This window comes from Anarrhichthys ocellatus, unplaced genomic scaffold (assembly GCF_004355925.1).
Source record: "Anarrhichthys ocellatus isolate YVR2014 unplaced genomic scaffold, GSC_Weel_1.0 scaffold167, whole genome shotgun sequence".
Lineage (NCBI taxonomy): Eukaryota > Metazoa > Chordata > Actinopteri > Perciformes > Anarhichadidae > Anarrhichthys > Anarrhichthys ocellatus.
The window spans coordinates 163,438-188,966 of NW_022280197.1; the positions used below are offsets into that span (position 1 = coordinate 163,438).

The 25,529-nt window shown below is 43.9% G+C and overlaps 1 protein-coding gene across 2 annotated transcripts in view; it reads right to left on the reverse strand.

Annotated features, from left to right (window-relative positions):
* The window catches only part of fat3a (FAT atypical cadherin 3a), a 188,136-nt gene that overhangs the window by 92,347 nt on the left and 70,260 nt on the right, over positions 1-25,529 (reverse strand). For both annotated transcript variants that reach the window (XM_031878215.1, XM_031878214.1), the window contains exon 2: positions 1,903-5,229. In XM_031878215.1, the coding sequence (XP_031734075.1) occupies positions 1,903-5,212 (3,310 nt within the window). In that variant the 5' untranslated portion in view covers positions 5,213-5,229. The remainder of the gene's footprint in view (positions 1-1,902; positions 5,230-25,529) is intronic.

Here is a 25,529-nt window from a genome sequence, read left to right on the forward strand (position 1 = left end):
ATGAATTCTCCTTCACCTCCTCCTCCTTTCTGTCTTTCTCTCCCAAAACACAGCAGTTCCCAGGGAGAAGTGACACTGTGATTAAGAGTCTTGATGTGAAGAGCTTCCTGCTGAACAGAGTGGCAGGAGAACGACATAGAAAGGTTAGGCTTTCAAGGTAAGTGTGTGTATGTGGGAAGTAAAGGTGGGTGTCTAATGATAAGCCAGCTACTGGCAGACTACAACACATCTATATTAACACACAACAACAGCATTAAACCGCCCACCACCTCATTATTTTAGGTTATGAAACATCAGAGAAAAAAACACCTACACTGAGACACTACACACATGCAAAGTGCTAAATACACACTTAATAAAGAGACCCCCGCTCTTTCGCTCTAAAGTCAGGACAGCAGAGTCACTGCCTATTTTCCCAGCATTTACTCCACACCCCCATGCCCCATGACAAAAGTCTAATGTGTAATGTAAAGGCAATAACATGGCACTTCAAATTGCTGCAGAATGCCGTGATTTTCAACCTGCTGCAGTCACAGTGTGCTTTATTAAAGCTAAAATGACGATGTCTGCAGTACAGTCAGCTCACACAGAAACTTGATATATACTTGCTGGCCAATAAGAACTAGAACATTTTGCCAACTAAGACTTTTTTTTAAACGGTAAAACCTCACCTCCGTATCCATCAGTCCGCAGGACTATGGTATCTGTTGGACTTTAAAAGGATAACTAAAATGCAAGGACATTTATTAAAAATTCCTATTCATAGAATACTGATGTGACAATATTAAATAAACCCTTGTGAGTTTAAGGTGTGTGTGTTTGCTTGACAGCTGAATCAGACTGTCATGGTGGTTTTCACTTGTTTGCTCCACCCTTTCCACCGAGGCCCCGTCCCTAAGACCAAATTAAGACGTTCTCATTAAAATAAATGTTCAAAATTATGGTTTGCAGAGCTGGTGTGTGTGTGTGTGTGTGTGTGTAATAATTGAAGTTGTGTGCTCGGGAAAAAAACCCCATTCATACACAGCCCTGGCTCTGTAAACAGGACATCACGTCGCACAAACCAACAATAGACATTTGCAGTCTGTCTATACAACTGATTATCACTTATAAATACACAACCACCTCCCTCAATAAAGCCGTACAAGTACTAACCAGAAAAGATGACAAAACTGACCAACAATAAAAGAGACAAGCATTATTAAGCTACATTAATTAAATTTGCGGGCACTTGAACATCAGAAAACAGCATCGCCCAGGCAGCCAACATAGAGATCGAAAGACAACGTAAACACCACAGCAGCCCATAAACAAACACATTAGAGCAAAAACAGAGAGCCTGCCCAGTTTTCACACACTGTGTACTGCGACAAACACAAGGCTTAGTTTCTAGGAAACGCAGAGGTCGTTGTCATCCTCCTCTGTACAGTGAGTTATACAAATCCCTGAGTTTCTTGTAATCTGTCTGAACTTCTATCTGTGAGTCTTGTGCATCCCAACACTCAGCCACTGAATGTACACCTATATTATATAGAATATTAGAATATTTTTTATCTAATAATGTCAATGTCATAATGTCAGCTGAGTGCAGAGTGTCACCTCTCTGGATGTGGAGCTCTGCCCTCCTGTGACCACAGACACACCAGTAGCTTCTTCTCTGCCACCTTGCTTTTCTCCATTTTCACACAGTTTATCATGATTTTTTTAATGTGGCTCTTGTTCTTTCTCTTTAACTGCAATTCGAAATTTTGCAAAGTACAATACTTGAGATTAAAAATAGTTAAGTACAAGTAGAATAACATGTAAAAACTCAAAAAAAGTACACATACACAATAAATATAGCGAGAGTTAACGTAATTTGTGATTTTTAACCCTGGGTAAACAATTTTCAAAGAAACTCACCTGTCTCTTCATCAATGGCAAATCGTCCAAGTCCACTGCCATCATGAATGGAATACTGGATTTCTCCATCTCTGCCAGCATCATCATCGTTAGCAATGACTTGGAGGAGGGTAGTTCCAATCCGGGCATTCTCTTTAACTAATCCTGTCAAGGCAAAGTGGGAAAAGTACGGAGCGTAGAGATTTTCGTTCACATCTACGACCTCCACCTCTACAAAGGTGACAGAGAGAAGAGAAACAGGCCTTCCCTTGTCTTTGGCCTTCACAGTGAGGTTGTAGAACTGCTGGGTCTCGTAGTCTAGCTCTTTTGTCAGCCGAATAGCCCCGCTGGCCCTGTCTACCTCAAACCATCCATTGTAGTCGTTGGCTAGAGAGTACCGGACCTGGCCTCCCAACCCCAAATCTGGGTCCTGGGTTTCTAACCATGCCACAACAGTTCCTACTGGAAGATCCTCCAGAGCCCTGGCTTTGTACACATTGGGGATAAATAGTGGGGGACAGTCATTCACATCCTCTAATATGATTTTCAAAGTGATCACAGAAAACCTCTGGCCCCCTTTCTCTGCCTTGTCCCGGGCCTCAATCTTCAGGTTAAAAGCTGAAACAAACTCCCTGTCTAGTTGGCCAGCAACATACACTATCCCATTACTGCAGTTGATACCAAACTGTCTGGTGCTGGTCAAAACAGAGTATACAATCTCCCCATTAGGTCCAAGGTCTTTGTCAGTGGCCTCAACCTGGATGACATCGATACCTATGGCAGTATTTTCGGGTATGACAATTCTATAGCCTTCTTCTTGCAAAAACTGGGGTGCATTATCATTAGCATCCTCTATGTAGACAGTAAGCAAACGCCAGGCAGTTTTTTGTGGCAGGCCGAGGTCATAGATAGTTAGGTTGAGAAGATAACGATCCCTCTTTTCCCTGTCCATAGGGAGGAAGACACTGATAAGGCCAGTATCCATGTCAATGATATAACAGCTGTCAGTGTTTCCATCTGAAATAGAGTATAGAATCTGACCGTTGAAACCTGTGTCACCATCGTAGGCATTGACCTTGAAAACACTCGAACCAATTTTTAGGTCTTCCCGTACAGCAATATCTGTGGGGAAAGCTTTGTCGAACTGGGGTGTTTGCCGATTGACAGAGAAAAGGTCAATAAAATCTTCCTCGATCTTGGGCTTGGTGCTAGCTTTGGACTTTTTGAGTAACTTCTCAGCTAACTTTTGGGCTACCCTTGTCTCTTTACAGTTGAAACTTTTGGGAGGAGATTTGCCATGAGCAACAGAGATGTTAACAAACATAGGATCAGAAAAGTTCTCACCATCTGTTGCAGTTATTTTAATACTAAAGACACCGTTCTTTGGACTGGCTGTGGCTAGGGAATGTTGCAGTGAAAGGACCCCTGAATCAGGGTTGAGGTCGAAGTAACCCCATTCGTTCCCTGAAATTATCTTATATTTTACTAGCTCCAACTCATCTATGTCAATCGCAGACATTGTGGTAATCACTTCATCCACAGGGAAATCCCTGGAGATCACACCCTGACACGCTACCTTCTCAAACAATGGCTGGTTGTCATTTAAATTTTCCAGGTGGATTGTTACATTGACTTCACTCTCTCGCCTGTAAGGTGACCCCCAGTCAGATGCTCTTACAACAAATACAAAACTCTCTGATGAGGATTCAAAGTCCAACTCTTTAGTGGTGCTGATGATACCAGAAAACTGATTGATTTTGAAGGGTAATGGCTGAAGGCTGGAAATGCTGTAAGTTATGTATCCATTTTCTCCTTTATCCTCATCCACTGCAGAAACTGTCAATACATTGGTCCCAACAAGTACACTTTCATTGACCAAAACCTCATAAGAAGCCTGATCAAATGTTGGTGGGTTGTCATTGGCATCTTGAATGGTTACCCGCACTTTAACTTTGAGCTCACTATCTATTTCCAATACCTCCAGATTAAAGACATCCTGGGACACCTGAGTGAACCACTGAGTGGTGGAGATTGTGCCTGTTAGTGTGTTCATCTGAAAAAAAGCTGAATCTGCAGAAGGTGTCAAGATATATTCTGCATCATCCGGCTCTGGCCTGATTTTGACAGCCTCTACAATCGTGCCTGGTGGTGAAATTTCATTCAGACTAACATCATACAACTCTCGCTCAAACGCAGCTTCTGCTGTCTGCCGTTTCTTGACCATAATGTGAACAACCTTGACAGAAGAGAACTTCTGTGGGGCTCCCCTGTCTTTAGCCTGCAAAGTAAGGTTACATCCATCAGGGTAAGTTTCCCAATTTAATGACTCGGAGGCCTTTATAGCAAACTCACCTTCCACAGATCTTTCTACAAAAAATTGCTCTGAAGGGTCTCCACCAACAATGACCACTGAGTCTACTTCTCCATTTAAGCCTTCATCTAAGTCTTCAACAGTGACCATGGCATACACAGGGTTTTTATCAAGCCCCGAGGGGCTGTGGATGACCACATTCATGACTGGGGCATGCTCATTCACGCGCTCTACATGGACAAAAAGTTTGGCTGTGCTGCTGACCCCATTATTTCCATAGAGCTTCATGCCACGGTCTACCGCAAGGATTTCTAAGTCGTACCGGTTCTGCTCATCAACATTTAGCTTTCCACTGAGAGAAACCACTCCACTGGTTGGGTGTACAGCAAATAGCTCAATTTTCTCCTTGAAAAAATAGTAAAACTCCCCATTGGAGCCAATATCTGCATCTGTGGCGGTAACTTGTGCTATGCTAGTCCTGAGAGGGGTGCTCTCCGCTATGGTGACGGAGTAAGTAGTGGGTGAAAACAAGGGTCGCAGGTCATTCATATCCAAGACCTGGATGCTGACTTTAGTCCAGGTCTCAAGGAGGGTCTCTCCCTTGACAGAGGCTTTTACTGTCAATACATAATTATCCTGAATCTCTCGGTTCAAGATAGCTGCGTTGCCACCTTTAGTCCTTATGCGCAAGAAGCAGAAGTCGCCCAGCATGTACTCCTCTGCCTTGAAAAGTCCTTCATCATCACCTGATGTGATTCTGTAGCGGATCTCCCAGGAGCGCTGGGCGAGGTGGATGCCCATCTTAACTTTACTGTCGGCATAGGTGCGTGCTGCTGAGTTTTCGTAAACCATAGCGTGATAGACAGCCTGAGTGAAGCCAAAGTGAGGTTCATCCTGAAGGCCACCCTGGGTGTTCTGGCCGCAGCAGGGTGGTGGCTTGAAGAGCAGCAATGGCAGCAGCAGGGCCAGGCCGAGGAGAGGGGCTCGCATCCCTGCCCACTGGCCCATTTTCACATCCATCCCATCATCCCTCCATCCTGTAAAGAAAGAGACAGACAGAGACAGGGGGACAGAATGGTTAGCTACACGGGGAATTTACAACATGTAGCATAGACTTATTTTATCCTTATTGTTATGTCTATTGGACTACAGAGATTGATTGGAAGTGGGGAGGGAAGGGGGTGTCCACAGTTACTGGGCAACCAAAAGAAAGGCTTACATCATCCTTGCGTGGCCTCAATCAGTCAATCAACAGTCAATTGCATGTTTAAGAAAAACCAGAGGTGGTTTGAGAAGGAACAAAATAATTGCATGGCTAGGATGAGAAGCGTAACATCACCAAAACAAACACTAAAAAAAATAAGTGCAGAGGGCAAAATGTCGGGCTGCCACACATGACCCTATTATAACCCATTTCCGGAAATACATGAAAACTCCAGCCCAAAACCATGTAATATCTCCAGATGCAAAACAGTTATGGTTGAAACAGTCAACTAGCTGCTGTGTTCAGATTTTGTTCTCTTTTTTAAGAAAAAAGTGTTCTATAAGTAGGCAGCCACAGATATGTGCCAATCTAGGCTCTGGGAGAAAAGCCAGATCCAGTGAAAGCCATGTTGTGGCCATAGGAGTGCCACAGTGGTCTGCAATTTGATGACTCGGCACTTTCCACCACAAGGGATGGAGAGATGGGGTGGGAAAAGACAGACGGTGTCTGAGCGCACTGATAATAACACACTGCTGAAGTGCAGAGCTAAATCTACACTATTTTCAACAATACACGCAGTTACACTCACAGACACACAGCTCCTGCAAGAGTACAACCTTTTTTTTGTTTCAAACAGGAACTGATCCAGTTTTCACTTCTGACTCACAGACAAAAAAAACCAAACATTTGGCTTTGCGAGTGTGACCAAAAACGACCTCATCTGAAACAAAGCAAACCGAGGCTTAAGCCTGCATCTAAATGCAATCCAACAGTCATTCAGGGAATAAAGGCTGGAATCCAAACGATTGAAATGCCAAAAACACTTCAGTTCGTGTCTGACCTTAAACTGTCATCTCAGTGTCAACTTCAGTCAGTGACGGCGGTTTAGAGGACTTTTACGTTGGGTGTCTGAGAGTCTCAGTCAGCCATACTGGGTCAGTACATCTCTCCTTTGAAAAACTAGCACTCGCAGGGAGGCCCAGTAATGATGCATCGACACTGCAGTAACCATTTGAATCCTGGCTGATTTCTTTCCATTTTCACTCTTCACTTACAGACTCATGGCACAGTCACTATATGTCTGGGACCTGAAATGATCTGGATTATTTGCCTGTATTTCCACTCTGCAGATGTGTGTATGTGAATGGATAGAGGACAGTGTTCCAGCGATATAACAACCTGAATTGTTTAACCTAAAGTTGAATAATATTATCTGCATTATAAATCTGCACTAGGTAAGGTCATGCTGCATTAGCAACTAGCGGTCCTGTCTGCACTGTAACCATTGATGGACACACAGCAATCCCGAGATTTGCTGCTAAAGAAAGCCTCGAGACATCAAAAACAGATTTTAGACGTTTATGTTTTTTTAGGACATCAGAGATCCTGCTGATTCCACCACTATGTGTGTGTTCCAGTGGCGGGCCGTGCATTTTATACCTGGGCCTTCAGTGCTGTCCGACAACAGTTCCACCTCCTAATAATCTCATTATGACGCCACAGCTACGGTTATTATTTGTTTCTAGGGGTGTAACACTACACGTATTCGTATTAAACCGTTCGGTACGAGGCTTACGAACCGAACAATACGTTTGAATAATGCTAGTGCGATTGAAAAATGCAGAAGCTTAAATTAAGGGAAATATAATGTTTTCGGTGGACTTTGCTCAAACTGGCAACCCACATGATGTAACAGACAGCTGTCTGACACTCCGACCCCGGAAGAAAACGCGACGCTAAACTAGTTTAGCAGGAAAACAATAGCAGCAAACACGCTACACTCTCCCCACAGCGTTTAGCTGTTCTCTACTGATTCAAACAGGGCTAAAGCAATCGCCACACAATCCCCATTTCTCCAGACTATAATTCTTGCTTTGTAAAACAAAACAAAACCCCAAACAGAGAATCAAATGTCCGACCCTAACCCCGTGATGACGGGATGCTTCGTCATTAACGGACAAGTCAGAATCAATGTAATTAACACAATGACAAGAACCAGTCACATGACATATCAATCCAGCAACTCTGTGGCACTAAAACAGTATTCCACCGCACACTAAAGAACACGAGCCGTTCAAATATTATTCACATCAGAGGGAACATCAACTGTATCATAAAAATGACACGATCAACAAATGAACACAGTAGTAACGCTACTGCAGATTTAAAAACACAAAAGCACTTCACTTACCAAAGCTGCTGTTCACTTAAAGTCCATCCTCCTTTCTTTGATTACAAAGAGTTTAATACCGCGGTTGTACAGAACATTGGTTCAGTTCAGTTCCAGTCAGAGGTCCTCCTGCGAACGTATTCGTTGAGTTGTAGATCCACTTGGGTCTCGCCGAAAGTTTTCAAAAGCACCGTAGCTTGCAAGTGTCCTGTCCTGCTATGGTGTCGTTTTGCTGCCTTGGTTAGAGTAGCGTAGCTCCAAACAGCTCCAAACACCAAGATGCTCAGTTGCAAATAAAACGCATTGCCAGCCATAGCTGAAATACCGTTCGTACAAATCCTTTTCCATGCTGGGTCAGGGCTGCTAGCTGTGGGGTTGACCGACCCTTTGATACGATGTCCAGCTTTTCCTGAAATGTCCTTCTTGAGAAATCGTTTCTCCTCCTTCAGCCATTGAGTGTTAAAAAAACAAAGCTAGGTAAAAAAAAAAAAAGAATCGACACCAAGCAAAATGTAAAAAACGTCATGTCAATGTCATAACGTCTTACATATCTTTCAACTTGAACTGTTACTACTAATACTAACTTCTGCAAGCTGCTTCAGCTTCACAACAGTCACGCTAGCCCACTGACCAATCACGGCGCACGTTAATGCTGAGCCAGCTACACGTTAATGCTGACGTACTTGTAGGCCAGCTAGCAGGCTCTGACATATGAAAGAATACGCCAAACATGTCATAAAATATAATCTGATTGGATAAAAGCTCTACTTAAAACAAGCTGCACTGGAAGCAGAGCAACTGAGGAAGACAGTAGCTGTGCAATGAGAAAATAAGATAATGGGAAAAATATTTTTATAAATTACAATACATGTAGTGTGTATTTAAGAAACATTAAATTATAAAATAGCTATAACTTTGTGATTCTGTTTAGACCAGCAGAGAAGGCTTTGCAGGCCCTGACACCCCACCACTGTTGTGTTCCAATATCACCAGTTTATGACCCTGTAAATTGGGTTAGTTGGGTTCAAAGGCTTGATCTCCCTATATCTCATCGGTATTCATATGGGATACCAGGCCCTTGCCTGGGATACCAGGCAAGGGCCGACAAGATCAAACAACAAGTCGAAGTCCATTCATCCTTTTATGGTGCTTATTATTACTATTACTATTATACTATTGTAAATGGCGCCGTGCCAGCGGCAGCCTGTTGCAGCAGCTCCCTGTGTGTGTTTTAATTTTAGTCTTTTTCACTCTGTCCTCTCTTTTAGCTTTTTCTTTCTCCTTAACGTTTGGTTCTTACGGTCAGACAACGGACCGTAACCTTTTTTCTCAACTTTTCTCGTGGCTTTCTGTTGCTTTTCTGTATCTGTGTAAGGGAGAGCCACACACAATGAGCGGGGCCACACACAATGAGCAGGGCCATTGTTTACTCCCGTGATCAGCTGTTCGCGCTGAGTGAGCCGCGGCTGCTGCCCGGCGCCAGGCCTGTGATCCCTGCGGAGCTACGGAGAAGACGCCGGGGCTGCAGATCTGGAGCCAAACGGAGGGCGAAGAGGAGGAGGTACAAACCTTCAGTACCGGCGATACTACTGGGGAATGTGAGGTCTTTGGCAAATAAGACGGACGAGCTCGGCGCGCTGGTAAAGACCGAGAGGGACTTCCGCGAGTGCAGCGTCATATGTTTCACTGAGACATGGCTGCACGAGGATTTCCCGGACCACAGTGCGTCGGTGCCCGGCTTCAGGACTGTTCGGGCGGACAGAGACGTTGTTCAGAGCGGCAAGAAGAGAGGTGGCGGGATTGCTGTGTATGTGAACGAGAGGTGGTGCAATCCCGACCATGTGTGTGTTAAGGAACGCTTCTACAGCCAGGACATTGAACTGTTAGCCGTGGGGATGCGACATTATTTGCCGAGGGAGTTCTCGTCCGCCATTGTTGTCGCTGTGTACATCCCCCCATCAGCTGACTCCGAGACAGCAGTGGATACCATCCACTCCACTGTGTCTGGACTGCAGATTCAACATCCTGGTGCATTTTTGGCAATCACTGGAGACTTTAATCACACCACCCTGGATAAAGCCCTGCCAACTTTTCACCAATATGTTGACTGCCCCACAAGAAATAATACAACCCTGGACCTTCTGTATGCTAATGCAAAGGATGCATACAGTGCCACTGCCCTTCCCCCCCTTGGCAGGTCTGATCACAACCTGATCCTGTTAACACCCAGGTATGTTCCTCTGGTGCAGAGGCTGCCTGTGACCACCAGGACTGTGAGGAGGTGGTCTCAGGAGGCTAATGATGCCCTGCAGGACTGCTTTGAGTCAACGGATTGGGGTGTGCTGTGTGGACCACATGGGGAGGACCTCAACAGCATGACGGACTGTATCACAGAATACATCAAATTCTGTGAACAAACCATCATACCATCCCGGACTGTACGCTGCTTCCCCAACAACAAGCCATGGATCACCAGTGACCTGAAAGCTCTTCTTAACAAGAAGAAAGCAGCTTTCAGGTCGGGGGACAGGGACGAGCTCAGGAGAGTCCAGCGCGACCTGAAGATGAAGATCAGAGAGTGCAAGGACACCTACAGGAGGAAGCTAGAGGCCAAACTCCAGCAGAACAACGTGAAGGAGGTGTGGACTGGAATGAAGCAGATAACCGGCTTCAAGGTTGGAGGGAGACAACCAGGTGGCTCCCTGGAGAGGGCCAACAAGCTAAACTCTTTCTTCAATAGGTTTAGCTCAGAGCCCTCATCTGTCTCCTCCACACACCACACCTCCCCCTCTGTCCCCCCTGGTGAGCTGCATGGACTCAGAGCTCTCCACTTCAAAGGGCTCTGCCACCATCGACACTATGACCGCCCTCCCCCCCCCTCTCTGTGACGACTGGCCAGGTGAGAAGACAGCTGGAGCGACTCCATCAAGGAAAGGCTGCGGGACCTGATGGCATCGGCTGCGGGACCTGATGGCATCAGCCCCAGGGTCCTGAAGACCTGCGCCATCCAGCTGTCTAATGTCCTTCAACACCTCTTCAACCTGAGCCTGAAGCAGGAGGTGCTGTGGAAGACGTCGTGCCTGGTTCCCGTACCAAAGAAGACGACACCATCTGGCCTCAATGACTACCGACCAGTTGCCCTCACATCTCATGTGATGAAGGTGCTGGAGACGCTGGTCTTGGCCCACCTTCGACCGCAGGTGAAATCCTCACTGGACCCTCTGCAATTTGCATATCAGCCTCATGTGGGGGTGGACGACGCCATCATCTACCTGCTGCAACGAGCTCAGTCGCACCTGGATGGAACCGGTGGCTCTGTGAGAATCACTTTCTTTGATTTCTCCAGTGCATTCAACACCATCCAACCAGTGCTGCTGAGTGAGAAGCTGCGGGTGGTGGGGGTTAACGCATCCACCGTCTCCTGGATCACTGACTACCTCACAGGCAGACCACAGTTTGTCTGACTAGGCCGTGTGCTGTCTGATACGGTGGTCAGTGATACTGGAGCCCCACAGGGAACTGTCCTGTCTCACTTCCTGTTCACCTTGTACACCACTGACTTCCAGTACAACTCAGGGTCATGCCATCTGCAGAAGTACAGGAGTACAGGACAGTAGTGGTTGACTTTGTAGAGTGGGCCGGTAGAAATCACCTGCGTCTGAACGTGGCCAAGACCAGAGAGATGGTGGTCGACTTCAGGAGGAAGATGACAGCTCCACAACCGGTGAAAGTTCTCGGAGAGGACGTGGACATGGTGGAGGAGTACAAGTACCTGGGTGTCTCCATTGACAACGCTGTGTACAAGAAGGGGATGAGTCGACTCTTTTTCTTGAGGAAACTTCGATCCTTCAACGTGTGCAGCAAGATGCTGGAGATGTTCTACCAGTCTGTTGTGGCCAGTGCACTGTACTTCGCCGTAATCTGCTGGGGGAGCAGCATTGGAGCCGGAGACACCAACAGACTTAATAAACTGATTAAGAAGGCCGGCTCCATCATTGGCTGCAAACAAGACTGTCTGGAAGAGGTGGTGGAGAGGATGACACTGAAGAAACTATTGTCCATATTGGATAACCCGGACCACCCTCTCCACCACCTACTGCAGGGACAGCGGAGCACTTTCTCCAACAGACTGATTCAGCTCCGCTGTCACAAGGACCGATACAGGAAAACATTCCTGCCCTCTGCTATTAGACTCTATAATAAATCACCTCTGGCCGAATCAAACACAAGACTATAACACTGCTAACTGTTGTTGCTGCTGCTGGTGATCTTGTGCACTACTGTTTTGTTTATTCTTTCCTACTTAGTTAATTTAATACGATTCTATTTAGTGTATATACTGTGCATTTTTATTACTTTATCTTCTTAAATCTAATAGGTCCTGCTCGGTTATTTTATTACATTGTATATATTGTGCATTTTCCACACTTAATATTTTTATTTTATTGTGTAACCCTGTTTGCTGCTGCCACAGACAAATTTCCCCTTGGGGATGAATAAAGTACTATTCTATTCTATTCTATTCTATTGAATGCTGGAGGAAATGGCATGTGAAAACATTCATGAGACTGTAGCAGCCTGTTTGGCCACTGCTGTTACAACCGTAGAGCTTGAATTTAGCCTGCTGTTATTTTAAATTGATACAATACAACATAATACCCAAGAGGCAGCCACATTTGGAAGTACCAAGAACACACATCTGGGCAAAGTGTCCTCTGATATGTTTGACACACACACACACACACACACACACACACACACATGCTTGTGACCATCAGAGCTCATTCCTGTACTCCATAATTAGAGCTTTGCCCTTAGGGCTGGTTGGAGGGCAGTGTGCAGTGGGTTGACATTAAGCACAGGGACCAGATGTGCTGTTCTGCTGAGAATGGGGATAGCAGTGTTCACAAGGACTCTCTACCAGAGAGCCGAGCCATCGGCAGGATGGAGCTGCTTGGTCACACCCTGTGGCAAATTTGTGCTGCGGCCTGTGTTTTCTCTAAAGTGTGGCTGTAAACACATTTCTCTTTTTTAGGTTTTGGAAACTCTGCGAGTGTGTGTGTGTGTGTGTGTGTGTGTGTGTGTGTGTGTGAGAGTTGTAAATGCATGTAGGTAGAGGTGAGAAGCTAAACAGATTGTGGGAGCACAAGGGGGAATACATGAAGTTTTCATTTTGATATTTATGGCATTCTTTTAGACCACACTAGTACGTTTCCATATATTGAGCCATGTTCTATTAATCATATGTTCTTTATTCGGCTCATTTTCAAAGCACACTGTCATTTTGTCAATTTTTCTATGCATTTCTTTCTATTTGTCATGCAATAAAGTGCAAGTTGTTTGTAAAAGAGCAGAGAAATTAAAGGAAACCAGTGCTAAAACATGTACAAGTATGTGTGGTTTGTAGTTCTCTGCATTCATTCACAACAGTAATTTTTGTGTTCTCAATTTTTATTTTCTTGAAATCGGGAAAACAACCTGCCAGTATGAGATTATTTCATTGGTTCCCTACAATTGAAGCAGTCCCATCCACTCTGTTAATCCTGCGTAATGCCTGACTCTTTCCAGTTTCAAGATGATGAAATCAAAAATGTGTAAAACACTGATCATTTCCAAGACATTGACCTTTCGAATGGAATCCAAACAGTGATAGTCTGTCGAGTGATGCAGTAAGGCGAGAGAAGCTCTAGAATATTTAGGGGCCAATTATATCCCTTTTATTGGATCAGGAAAGTGTTGAGGTCAACATCTGTTCTCATACGTCTGGTAGAAATAAATGTGACATAACCAGACGAGACAAACCACCATACAGCATGAGAGAGAATCCAAGACATCACCAAGTAGAGTCTAAAGAAACCTAAGTATTCTATGACATGAGGCCTTGAATGTATCTCTTGTATAATCCAAATTTTTTTTATAATCCTAAATCTTAAATCCTTGCTAAAGCACTTTTCAAGTAAGTTTCCTGGGTTTTCTTTAGTGTGGACTTTACACAGGGGTGGAGGGGCGGGGGGCAACAGGAATATGCTAAATACATTATTCTACCAGGACCCAGGGCTACTTCCTGTAGCACGTCTGGCAGGCAGAGGACCAACACTCAGGATCCTAAGACTACATCCACACTAATACGTTTTTGTTTTAAAACTCCGATCTCCTTCCACACGGGCCTTTCAACATCGTTTTCGAAATGATCTCCGTCCAGACTAAAACGCCTGAAAACGAATATCACATAACTATTCACGTACACTGGGTATGGGGGTGGGTGCTGGTGTAGACAGGAAGTAGATTGGTTGCTTAGTTAAAAAAAATACGACAGAGTAATAAAGTAGTCTTTAAGAATTAAAGGTCGTGGTTTGTACTTAAAGTCTTCCTCTATAAACTCAAAAAGACACATTTTATGGAAAGTTTTAGAAGTTTTATTTTTCAGACTTAGTTACAATGCTGCAGGTCTTGCTCTCTCTCTCTCTCTCTCTCACACACATCAAATTTACTTTAATATTAACACTTACACATAATAGATAACTAGATTATGGGTTCATGAATTTGGTCAACACACGTCTCTCACTCGTTTCCTCTCCGTTTCGTTGTTGTCTGTTCTCACTCGTAGCTCTGCTGGTGGCTGAAGTCTCTGCCGTACTGGAGAGCAATTCATGTTTTGTTCCTTTGTAGTTTGTGTGTGTGGACTTCACGATAGTTGTGCAGAACAAAATAAGCAAGGACACATTGTGACTGATAAGAACCAATCAAGTAGCCAACGCGGTTGTGGGCGTCATCGTTTCCAAACGTATGCGTTTACAGTGTCTACACGAAAAGGCAACCCCAGAGTTTTCAAACTTATCCGTTTTCGGTGCTCGGAAACTCAGCTAAACATAGCAAAACATATGCGTTTTCAAATGGAAACGTAGTAGAGTAGACATGGCCTCAGACCAACGATCAGGATCCTAAGACCCAGAGCAGTGTCTGGCAGGCAGAGGACATAGTAACAGATTATATTAACCTAGAGCAGCATCTTGCAGGCAGAGGACCACCACACAGGATCCTAAGACCCAGAGCAGCGTCTGGCAGGCAGAGGACCAACACCCAGGATCCTAACACCCAGAGCAGCGTCTGGCAGGCAGAGGACCAGCTACCATTGATGTATAGCCTAAGCCACTGTTAGCTATTTTATTGAGTTTCCTTTTAGCCAAATGCTGTGAGTGAATTTGAGTTCCCTCTGGTTAAGAAGGTTTTCACTGTGAAAGATATGAACAGAAGGAATGAATCTGGACTACACTGCCTTTGTCCGGGTTGATAGGAGTAATACAGTTTGCTGTCTTGTCTTGTCTTGAGCCTCCGTGTTGGTGTTGTTGTACAATAAAGGGTACGCAAAATGTGATTGGTTGACGAAAACGTTCTATTCCTTGCAAGAAACTGCAGACACCCTGGAAATAGAAATAATTTAAATTATCCTGCTTCTTCTTAAGTGCATAATTGCCATGTTGTTTCTATACAAGGAAACCCCACAAGCCTGTGTCTGCTAAATGTTTGCCACACACACACCACAAGGGATAGCGACCCAGAAAAACACTATCATTCTCCACAGAGAAGCCCCACTTACTGTCAGCTCTAAACACTCTCTCATTAGCTTTTCATTGCAGGCTAATTGGCCCTGAATTATGTGGCAAACAGCAACCAGCAGCATCCACACCCCTGACACACCGCTGCTGCCACTGGCTCTGACCCTGCAAATGTACAACTATAGGTTAACAGCTATTTTGCCTTAGCTACCTGCTCACACGCTGACAAAGTAACACATGGACACACACATAGGGTGAGCTGACAGAATAATGTACTGAAAATACTTCTTTAACCACCAAACAACGTTTCTATAGTAGCCATTCCCACCGGTGGGTCGCAGGAGATTTTATTAGGGTCACCAAATAAATTAGCAGAACTTCTTCCATAGTCTTTAATTTAATATTTATATTTGCAGTTCACATTTGAGCCACATGATGGAGCCTGAATGTTCATATTGTTCTGATAATTGTAACAGTCTTAAAACATTTGATCGAATATGAAACGCCAGCGCACATTCTGTTTGTTTGCCGGATGAGAGGAAAAAAGAGAGGCTGTCGACTCCTAAATGCATTTATTTGGTCTTATTTTAGAAGTATTTAACATGTGTGTATGTTTTCAATAACAAATACATAAAGCAAAGTAGTGATTTATGGCTGGTTGACCTGTTCAAGATAATATAAGGTGATGTGAAAATGGCAGTATAGATTGCCAGGAACGTTCATTTATGCACAAATTCGCTCTTCTCACAGTTTAAAGATAAGGCCATTTGGGAATTGTTAATTTATAAAAAGTCGATCCCAAAAAAATTACTGTATGCATAAATATTGTACACTATACGGAAGCTCATAAATCCACAACAAACAACAACACCTTCCATCAAGATCATACACTCTTACACTCTTACATGCAGATTATGATGCTGGTGACTTTGCTGAAACTGCCTGGTTGGAAATATATTCACAAATCCATGGCTACAATAGTGTTGTGTAAAGACCTTACTAAATACTTTGTAACTACTGTTTTGTTTCCAATGACTGATTCACAAAATTGGATTTCTCTGCCAAATTTTGTAGACAGATGACAACCATTTTAGCCTGAAAATGCCCCCTTCACACTTTTAATGAGTGCATTCAAATAGGGCAGGAAGCAGTCCCTCTGATTCACTGCATAACAGTAGTGGTGCTAGTTCAGGTGGCTGAGCATCACTTTGGGCCTTTTTGGCCTTTTCATGATCTACAGCAGTGGTCCCAAACCACGGGGCCGCTCCGTGGGTCATTTGGTACCGGGCCGCACAGAAAGAATAAATAACTTTTATTTTTTTCATTTGATTGATTATCAGTCTGAAAGATGTTTTATTTTGAAAAATGACCGGATTCTCTCCCAATGACATGCGCCTGTGCCTCTTGACACATGTCAAGACGCTTGTCTCGGTCACGTGATACGTTACCTCAAAGATTAAGCCCAAAAGCTAGCGAAAATGAGTAAAAAACAAATGTCTTTGGAGAGCTTCTTTGCAAAAGGGAAAAGGCCCACTGAGGAGACAGAAGAAGAGCCTACAACTTACAAGAAAAAGAAAGCTTCATTTAACAGACAATATCAGGAGTCCTACTTAAAATACGGGTTTATCCCGACAGGTAATTCTCACGCGCCAAGCTCTGCATAATATGTGGCGATAGCTAGCAAATGAGGCAATGAAGCCTTCAAAACTGCTTCGGCACATGGAGACCAAGCACCCTGCCTTAAAAGACAAGCCTTTGGAGGTTTTTGAAAGAAAAAAATGTGAACACGAACGACAGAAGCAATTACTGAGGGCCACCATATCAACAAATGCGAGTGCACTGAGAGCATCATACTTAGTGGCTAACCGTATTGCTAAGGCTAAGAAACCATTTAATATTGGTGAAGAATTGATCCTGCCCGCCGCTATGGACATTTGCCGTGAACCCTTAGGAGAGGCAGCAGTTAAAAAGATAGCGCAGGTGCCTCTTTCGGCTAGCACCATCACTAGGCGTATTGAGGAAATAGCAGAGGACATTGAGACACAATTGTTGGAGAGGATTAAGAAGTCACCGTGGTACGCAATCCAGGTTGACGAGTCTACTGATATTGAAAACAAGGCAATACTACTTGTTTATGTGCGATATCTTTATCAGGAGGATGTGCATGAGGATATGTTATGTGCACTATTGTTGCCAACCAACACCACAGCCGCAGAACTATTCAAGTCTCTGAATGATTACATATCAGGAAAACTGAATTGTTCCTTTTGTGTCGGCGTATGCACGGATGGAGCTGCTGCCATGGCTGGACGGATTTCTGGTTTAACTACTCGGATTAAGGAGGTAGCACCTGAATGTAAGTCTACGCACTGTCATTCACAGGGAAATGCTTGCAAGCCGAAAAATGTCACCTGAACTTAACAGCGTATTGAATGATGTCGTTAAAGTTATTAACCACGTCAGAGCACATGCCCTCAACTCCCGTCTGTTCGAGCAGTGGCTATCCAGAGGGAGATCACTGGCCAGAGTGTAGAATAGAATAGAAACCCTTTTTATTGTCATATACATAGACACAAAATTTGACCTCTGCATTTGACCCATCCCTATATATAGGAGCAGTGGGCTGCCAATGACAGGCGCCCGGGGGTTCAGTGTCTTGCTCAGGGACACTACGACACGTGGCACGTCCCAGTCGAGGATCGAACCGTTGACCCTGCGGTTACCAGACAACCAGGTCGCCCCCCAGTTTGAGTGTTTGAGTTACGAGAGCCCCTGCAGAGATTTCTTTCAGAAAAAAAGTCACCACTGGCGGCACATTTCAGTGACGAGGAATGGGTCGCAAAACTCACTTACTTGTGCGACATATTCAACCAGCTCAATGAACTCAATCTGTCACTTCAGGGGAAAACGACAACTGTCTTCAAATTGGCAGATAAAGTAGCTGCATTCAAAGCCAAACTGGAATTGCGGGGTCGGCGAGTGGACAGAGGGGTATTTGACATGTTTCAAACATTAGCAAGGATTTTGGAAGAGACTGAGCCTGGACCTTCATTCCCCTAGCTGGTGCACGATCACCTGTCTTTGCTTTTAAAATAATTAGAGCGTTACTTCCCAACCACAAAAGACCCACGAACTGCGAAGGAATGGATCCGCGACCCATTTGTGAACAAACCAGGTGAATCGAGCTTATCTGTGTCAGAGGAAGATCAGCTGCTGGAGATTGCAAATGACGGTGGCCTTAACAGTATGTTTCAGACAACAACTCTGCTGGTGTTTTGGATTAAAACCCAGGCTGAATATCCTGAGATCGCCACAAAAGCACTGAAAACCCTGCGTCCATTTCCAACATTATATCTTTGTGAAAACAAAATTACGAAGTAGACTGGACATAAGGAACACATTTTGCGTGTCATTCTCTCCCATTACCCCCAGATGGGACCGTCTCGTTGCAGAGAAACAAGCTCAAGGCTGATTCAGCGTTATGGTGAGTTGTGATTTGTATGCATTTTATATTTGTTTTCATGCCGGTCGTATCATTTTATTTAGTTGTGTTTATCCGCCAACCCTTGAAAGCCGGTCCGTGAAAATATTGTCTTACATGAAACCGGTCCGTGGCGCAAAAAAGGTTGGGGGCCGCTGGTCTACAGGACTACTCTGTTTTCTGTTTTCATATATTATAATAATGAACACTAAAGATTGGGACCTGGGTCATCTAATCGCGCAATAACTAACATATTAAGAAAGAAAACTGGATTCAGTGTGAAGTTAATCTTAAAATTTATGAGCAGATCAACATTTAAAACCTAGATTGATGCACACAAATGCCATATGGAGCTGTGACTTTTTACAGCACCATAGCACCAAATGGTGTCTTTATTGAACATGGATGATCTGCAACACTGTCTAAATTACCACGTATCCACAGCTCCCCTCATTCCATACACCTAACAGCGATATATAGATGATTTAATTTGATTTAAAAGGCCTCACTGCCAAATCCTTCTATGCAGCAAAACACTGGGACTGCTTTTTCTGTCCTGCTGTGATTATTACTGCCTCCTCTATGTGGAAGGAGTGTAGGAAGACAAACAGAAAGACAGACTGGCTGACGAGAGGGAATAGAGAGCATGAGAGGTTTAGTAGAAAACAAACAGCACAACAAGACAGCAGGAGGAGACCGAGGAAGAGAGAAGGGGAGTGTGTATTATCTCATCCATACAGACAACTGCAGCACAATGGCGCCCACAATCATGACTGCCAACTGTGGTTAAAACATCAATCAGCAGAAAGGCATCCATTGGGCCAGAAAAACTCAATTACCCACGATTCATACTTTGTCTTTCTGCTACAACTTCAAAAGACATTGCTTAAAAATGCATCAGACAACTCAAAACACTTCAGACAATATTTGGTGATGCAACGCAATAACTGTTAAAGGTATTGTTGGGGAGTTTTTACTTTTCAGATGTGAAGGTCCAAGGACAGAGAATGTGGTATGCCGTATTGGTTGTGAATTTACAGAGTGAGCCAAGTGTATAACTGGTGTTCAGGATGAAACTACATAGATGTAGTTGTACCAACGAACACAGTATTTTTACCCTGGAGACCACTGTTCATGTCCTGCGTGAAACCAAGTTGAACTTTATGTATTTTACGTTTTACTTTGCTAAAGCCAGTTATGTAACAAACATACGTAATGTAACCTAAACTGGGATCTTTACCTAAAAATAATAAGTAGTTTTGTTGCTTAAACTAACCACATATTGTTGTTGCCTAATCCTAACAAAGTAGTTTTGTTGCTGAAACCTAATTAAATAATTTTGTTGCCTAAACCTAACCTCATAGTTCTGCTGCATAAATATGACCAAGTAGTTTTGTTGCTACAGCACGGTCAGCTGGAGTCCATTCTGTGTGCTGTTCTGCTTTTGAAATGCACTACATACTGTAAGTTACATTGTGGAAGACAACACAAAGAGGTCACTGTTCTCTTTTGTGATGTCTGGTGGAAGGAGTGAAAGGATGATAGAAAAATCACTTCAAAGCCCAGAGGGCACTCAATAAAGCACAGGAGGAGTTGTTCTTCAAATGCCAGTATAGACACTGTTGAAGTTAACCTGTCCTGTTTCCTTTGGCTTTGATATCTTATAAAAAACAATTAATAAAGTGGAATGGTCAACTAAGGCCTAGCCCGACCACTCCATGGACAGGACCGATATTATTAGTGTCACAGATCAGTGTATATGCTGGCACATAAGTAAAGACAAACTGCAGTACTATAATGACAAATGTTTGAAGGCATTTAGAAACGTCATTAAATGGTAAATGGTAAATGGACTGTACTTGTATAGTGTTTTTCTAGTCTTCTGACCACTCAAGCTCTTTCACACTACATGTCATCATTCACCCATTCACACCCATTCATACACTGATGGCAGGGGCTACCATGCAAGGTGCCACCTGCCCATCAGAACTCTAACTAACACTTTACCCATTCATAAACCGTAGGCACAGCTACAGGAGCAATTTGGGGTCAAGTGTCTAGCTGAAGGACACATCGACATGGAGTAGCGGAGCCAGGGATCGAACCTCCGATCCTCTGATTGAAGGACGACCCTGCTCTACCACAGTCCTCATTACACAGTATTTAATAACTACTTTTAAGATTCTTATTAAAAATGTATTGTCATATTGTGTTTATGTTAAAAACGATTACCAATATGATATTATCAGAAATGTATAAACACTACTGGCATCGGCCTAACATTCCAGTACCTCATTAGTGCTCTAATGCTTTCTGAGCTAGCTTGGTACCAGAGAGAGGGGTGACAGTGAGCCTCCCTTCCTCCATTTTAGCAGAGTAGCAAACTCAGCCCAGTGTGTGCTCAGGGATGTGATACTACATGTTTTAATGGCTTTTGGCCTCTGTGGTTTCAGGTAAATGACACCTTCTTAATGAGACTGGCAGTGGGCAACACACACTCAGCTCCTGCCTAATCAGCTGGAGATAGCCCTGGAGTAATGGTGACAAAAACAAGTGGTTGTATATAATAAATGAGAGAGCAGGATGCAGACCTGCACCATGATTATTAATGTCACACACACACACACATCCATTAAGCTGTTAATGCTCTCCAGTGTCCGTGGTGTGTATGTAATCTGGCTCTGAGTAATGGATGAGCAATTAACAGTGAGGCGAGGAGAGCTTCCCTCCCATCACATAGTTGTCCTCAGCACAGTGGACACCGGTCTGGATATTCACTCTTCATTCATCTGAGAAACTCCCATTTTTCTGTTTCCACAAAAATGTAAGTATGCTCACAAACTACAAAACTGCTCTTTTCCAGATCAAATCATCCGATTCAGAACCACTGTGAATAACCACAGACCCATGCTCACTGCAGCCGCTACACAAGAACAACTTTCAGGCAATAGGGGAAATTGTTGGTATCATTTTCTCTGTTGCTTGGACTACTGTATCAAAAAGAATGCAGAGATCCAACACAGTCTGGTCCATATTGAGATGTGAGAAGATTTGTGAGAGGGCTGGACCCAGCCGACCAATCACATTCAGGAATGTTGTTTTCTGAATGTCCCCTCAGCCAATAGGGAGGTGCCAGCCAGCTCCTCAGTGCTGGTACAGTGAGAGAGACAAAAGAAGAATTCCTTCTGTCAACATTCTCTCACACACACACACACACACACACACACACACACACACACACACACACATTACTCTCTTGTATTGTCAGCTTTGTTCCATCACTTCTCCCTGCTCCTCACACGTTCCTTTCTTCTTTCTTTTCTTCCTTTATCCTTCCTCCTACCTTTTCTCACACAAAGCTCCACCTCCTCCTCCCTCCCCATCAAGTATTTCCTCCTCAGTCTTTCCCTTTCACCTTCTTTCATTTGCTCCTGTTATTCTCCTCTCCTGCTGCACTCACTCTTTCTCCTGTTTTTTGTCTCTATTCTTTACTGTTGGAAAAACTTAAATAATGTTTTGCTTAGCCACTGAAATCTGGGCAGCTGCTTTTATATTGTCTGTGTCTTTGTGTGAACCTTTATTCACACAAGCTATCGCAGCGTGTTTTTCATTAGGTATCTTAGCTGTCTTTCTTAATGGCTATATCAGCTGTTTTTCTTAGCATCTGCTTGTGACGTCAAGGGACGATAGCAAATCTGTTGTGAACGTCAGTATTTACGTAGGCTGATTTGCAACCATGACGTCTTCCGAGATTAGGATGAGATGACCCTTGACAGAACGAATTATCAAAGAAACAGGTCCAAGCGATGTCCAGACTTTATGTAAATGATTCTGTTCCAACGCCTTTGTATGTGATATCTGCAATATATACTTCAGAGACTCAGAGACAGACCTTTGAGCACCAACTTGACGCATAACCTGTTTGTGTATCAACCCTGCTCCTTCTTGCAAGAATAAATGTCCTGTTAATGATTTTACACCCGGTGTCGAGTAATATTTTTCCAACATTTACTTTTATCCATCCTCTCCTAATTATTCCCTCCATCCATACCTTTACTACTTTCCTCTTCTCTTCTCCCCTTCCTCTCCTCCTCCCCTAGTTTACCCCCCCTCCCCCCCGTGTGTGGTTATGAACTTCCACTGTGTGTGTGGAAACAGGTAATATGAACACATTATACAACTCTGTAGAGAAATCTAGATTTAAATGAGTCGAGGGCTCATCTTTCAGTTTCCCTCACTTTCCTCCCCCTTTCTCTCCAGCCTGTGGAAGTCCAGTCAATACTGAGCCCTAATGATTTTAATTGGCTCCTCTCTGTGTGGCGTCCGGGTATTTTTTCCTTCTTATCCTCGTCTCACACAAACACTTATTAAGGAACTACAGAGGGGCACAGAAATGAGTTGTGTGTGTGTGTGTTCTCGATTAGCATGAGTTAGCTCACCCTCTCTCCCCATTGAGGGCCGTTAGAGGCTTTACACAATCAATGGGATTGTTGAAAAGGAGGAGGGTCACATTTCTGGCTGCTCTCAAAACAACTGTGTGGACTGGAACTGCAACTGACAAACTGTACAGCTAACACTGATTCTCTGACACTGAACCCAATAGAGGGTAGTATTCTGGTGTTTCAACAATACAATCTGGCCATTATTCCTTTAGGTAATGACAACATTGTTCTCTGTGGGGCTGTAGCTGAATCAGACAGTTCCAAGTCAAATCTGATTGGCCAGTTTTGGCCCGATTTTGTGAATATCTGGAACAACTAGAGGACTGTGTCACATGGCTCTTTGCGTTTTTCTCAAAAGCAGCCTTCTTCCTCTTCACCATTATAATGAGGCTGGAAGATAATGTATGTCATTTTGAGACAAATCAATTATTAAAACCTGTTGATTTGAACTCAAATGAGTGCTTGACTGATGCTTGAAATGATCAACAGTTAGGGAGCAGCTTCTCATACTGCTGTCCAATGTGACTTCATCTATCAGCAGCCGCACAGGTGAGACGCTCCGCTGTGTATTAGCATTATATTACTGAACTATGACCGGGATACAAACTTTTCATTTCTTTGACCGATGTGTTCCTATTAAAGGTAGTTTGACATTTGTTTGGTCTGACAGGTCACACTTCGTCTACACTGTCTTGTTTTTAAAAAAACATTTTCACATGAAAACAACTTGTGTCCACACCAGCGCTTCCACTTTTCAACAAACACCTGTCCACAGTGATGTCATAGGGAACAAGGAACACCAAAAGTACCAAAGAAAATATTTTACAAATAACCCAAAAGGCAGTATTGCTACAAGAAACATGACATACAGACAGCCAACTGACCTCATCATGACTTTATAATCACAGCATGGTCATGGCTCATGAGCTCTATGGACATCTCAAATGATCCCAGAGAAAGCCAGAGTGACTGGCCAAGAGAGAGGAAGAAGCAGATTGAGGACATGGACCTGTGTCTGACATCTGGACACCAGAGGTGCTGATGATCAACTATCAGACAGAGAGGATGTCCAAGAACTGAGTTATATCAATGAAAATACTGGTTTATCAAATGAACATTTTAATTCTACAATTTAGAAAAGGAATGTTTAAGTAATTTACACCAAACAAGCGTCTACACCCCCTCCCACCTCCTCAACCTCTCCCAACCGACCCCCCACCGGCACTGAGGATCTGTGAAGAGGATGTGAGTCGGCTCTTTCACAGACAGAAGATCAGGAAGGCACCAGGCCCAGATGGTGTGTCCCCCTCCACCCGAAAGTCTGTGCTGACCAGCTGGCCCCCATCTTCACGCAGATGTTCAACCGATCTCTGGAGCTGTGTGAAGTCCCCTCCTGCTTCAAACGCTCCGCGATCATCCCGGTCCCCAAGAAATCCTCCATCACAGGATTAATGACTACAGGCCCGTCGCCCTGACGTCTGTGGTCATGAAATCCTTTGAGAGACTGGTGTTGACCCACCTGACGGACATAACAGGGCCCCTGCTGGACAACCTGAAGCTGAACAAGCTCCTGAAGGTCTCTACTGTGTCTACTGTAGAGACCTTCAGGTTTCTGGGATCCACAATCTCCCAGGATCTAAAGTGGGCCTCCAACATCGACACTATCTTGAAAAAAGCCCAGCAGAGGTTGTACTTCCTGCGCCAGCTCAGGAAGTTCAACCTGCCTCAAGAGCTGCTGATTATGTTCTACTCCACTATCATCCAGTCTGTTCTCTGTTCCTCTATCACTGTGTGGTTTGGATCGGCCACAAAACAGGACAGAAACAGACTACAACGGACTGTCAGGTCTGCAGAGAGGATCATTGGTTCCAGCCTGCCCTCCATCCTGGACTTGTACACCTCCAGAGTCAGGAAACGGGCAGGAAAGGTCACTGTAGACCCTTCACACCCTGGACACAAGCTGTTCAACTCCTCCCCTCTGGTAGGTGCTACAGAGCTCCGTATGCCAAAACCACCAGACACAGGAACAGCTTCTTTCTGCTGGCCGTCACTTTGATGAACAGAAACATCGGTCATACTGCACTATATCCTCCATTTGCACTATTACCTTAATTCCATTGTCATTGTTGTTCTTTATGTTCATATATATACTTTTGGATATATATTGATATTGTACATTGTACATAGTAGTTACATGTTTATGCTTACCTCTGTTCTTTTGTTTATTTCTATATGCTGTGTGTGTACGTTGAGAGCAACGTAAAAACGGAGTCAAATTCCTTGTATGCCAATAAAGCTGATTCAGATTTATGATTCTGATTTATCAATAAAAATGGCCAAACATTTCAGCTTGTTCATACTTTCTCTGTTTTATCTCACTGTAACTTAATATATCTTGAAGACATTACTTCGGGTTCTGGGAAACCAAATACTAAATACATTTTTTTTTAAATAATTCTGTGCAACTGAGAATCCTATAAATAA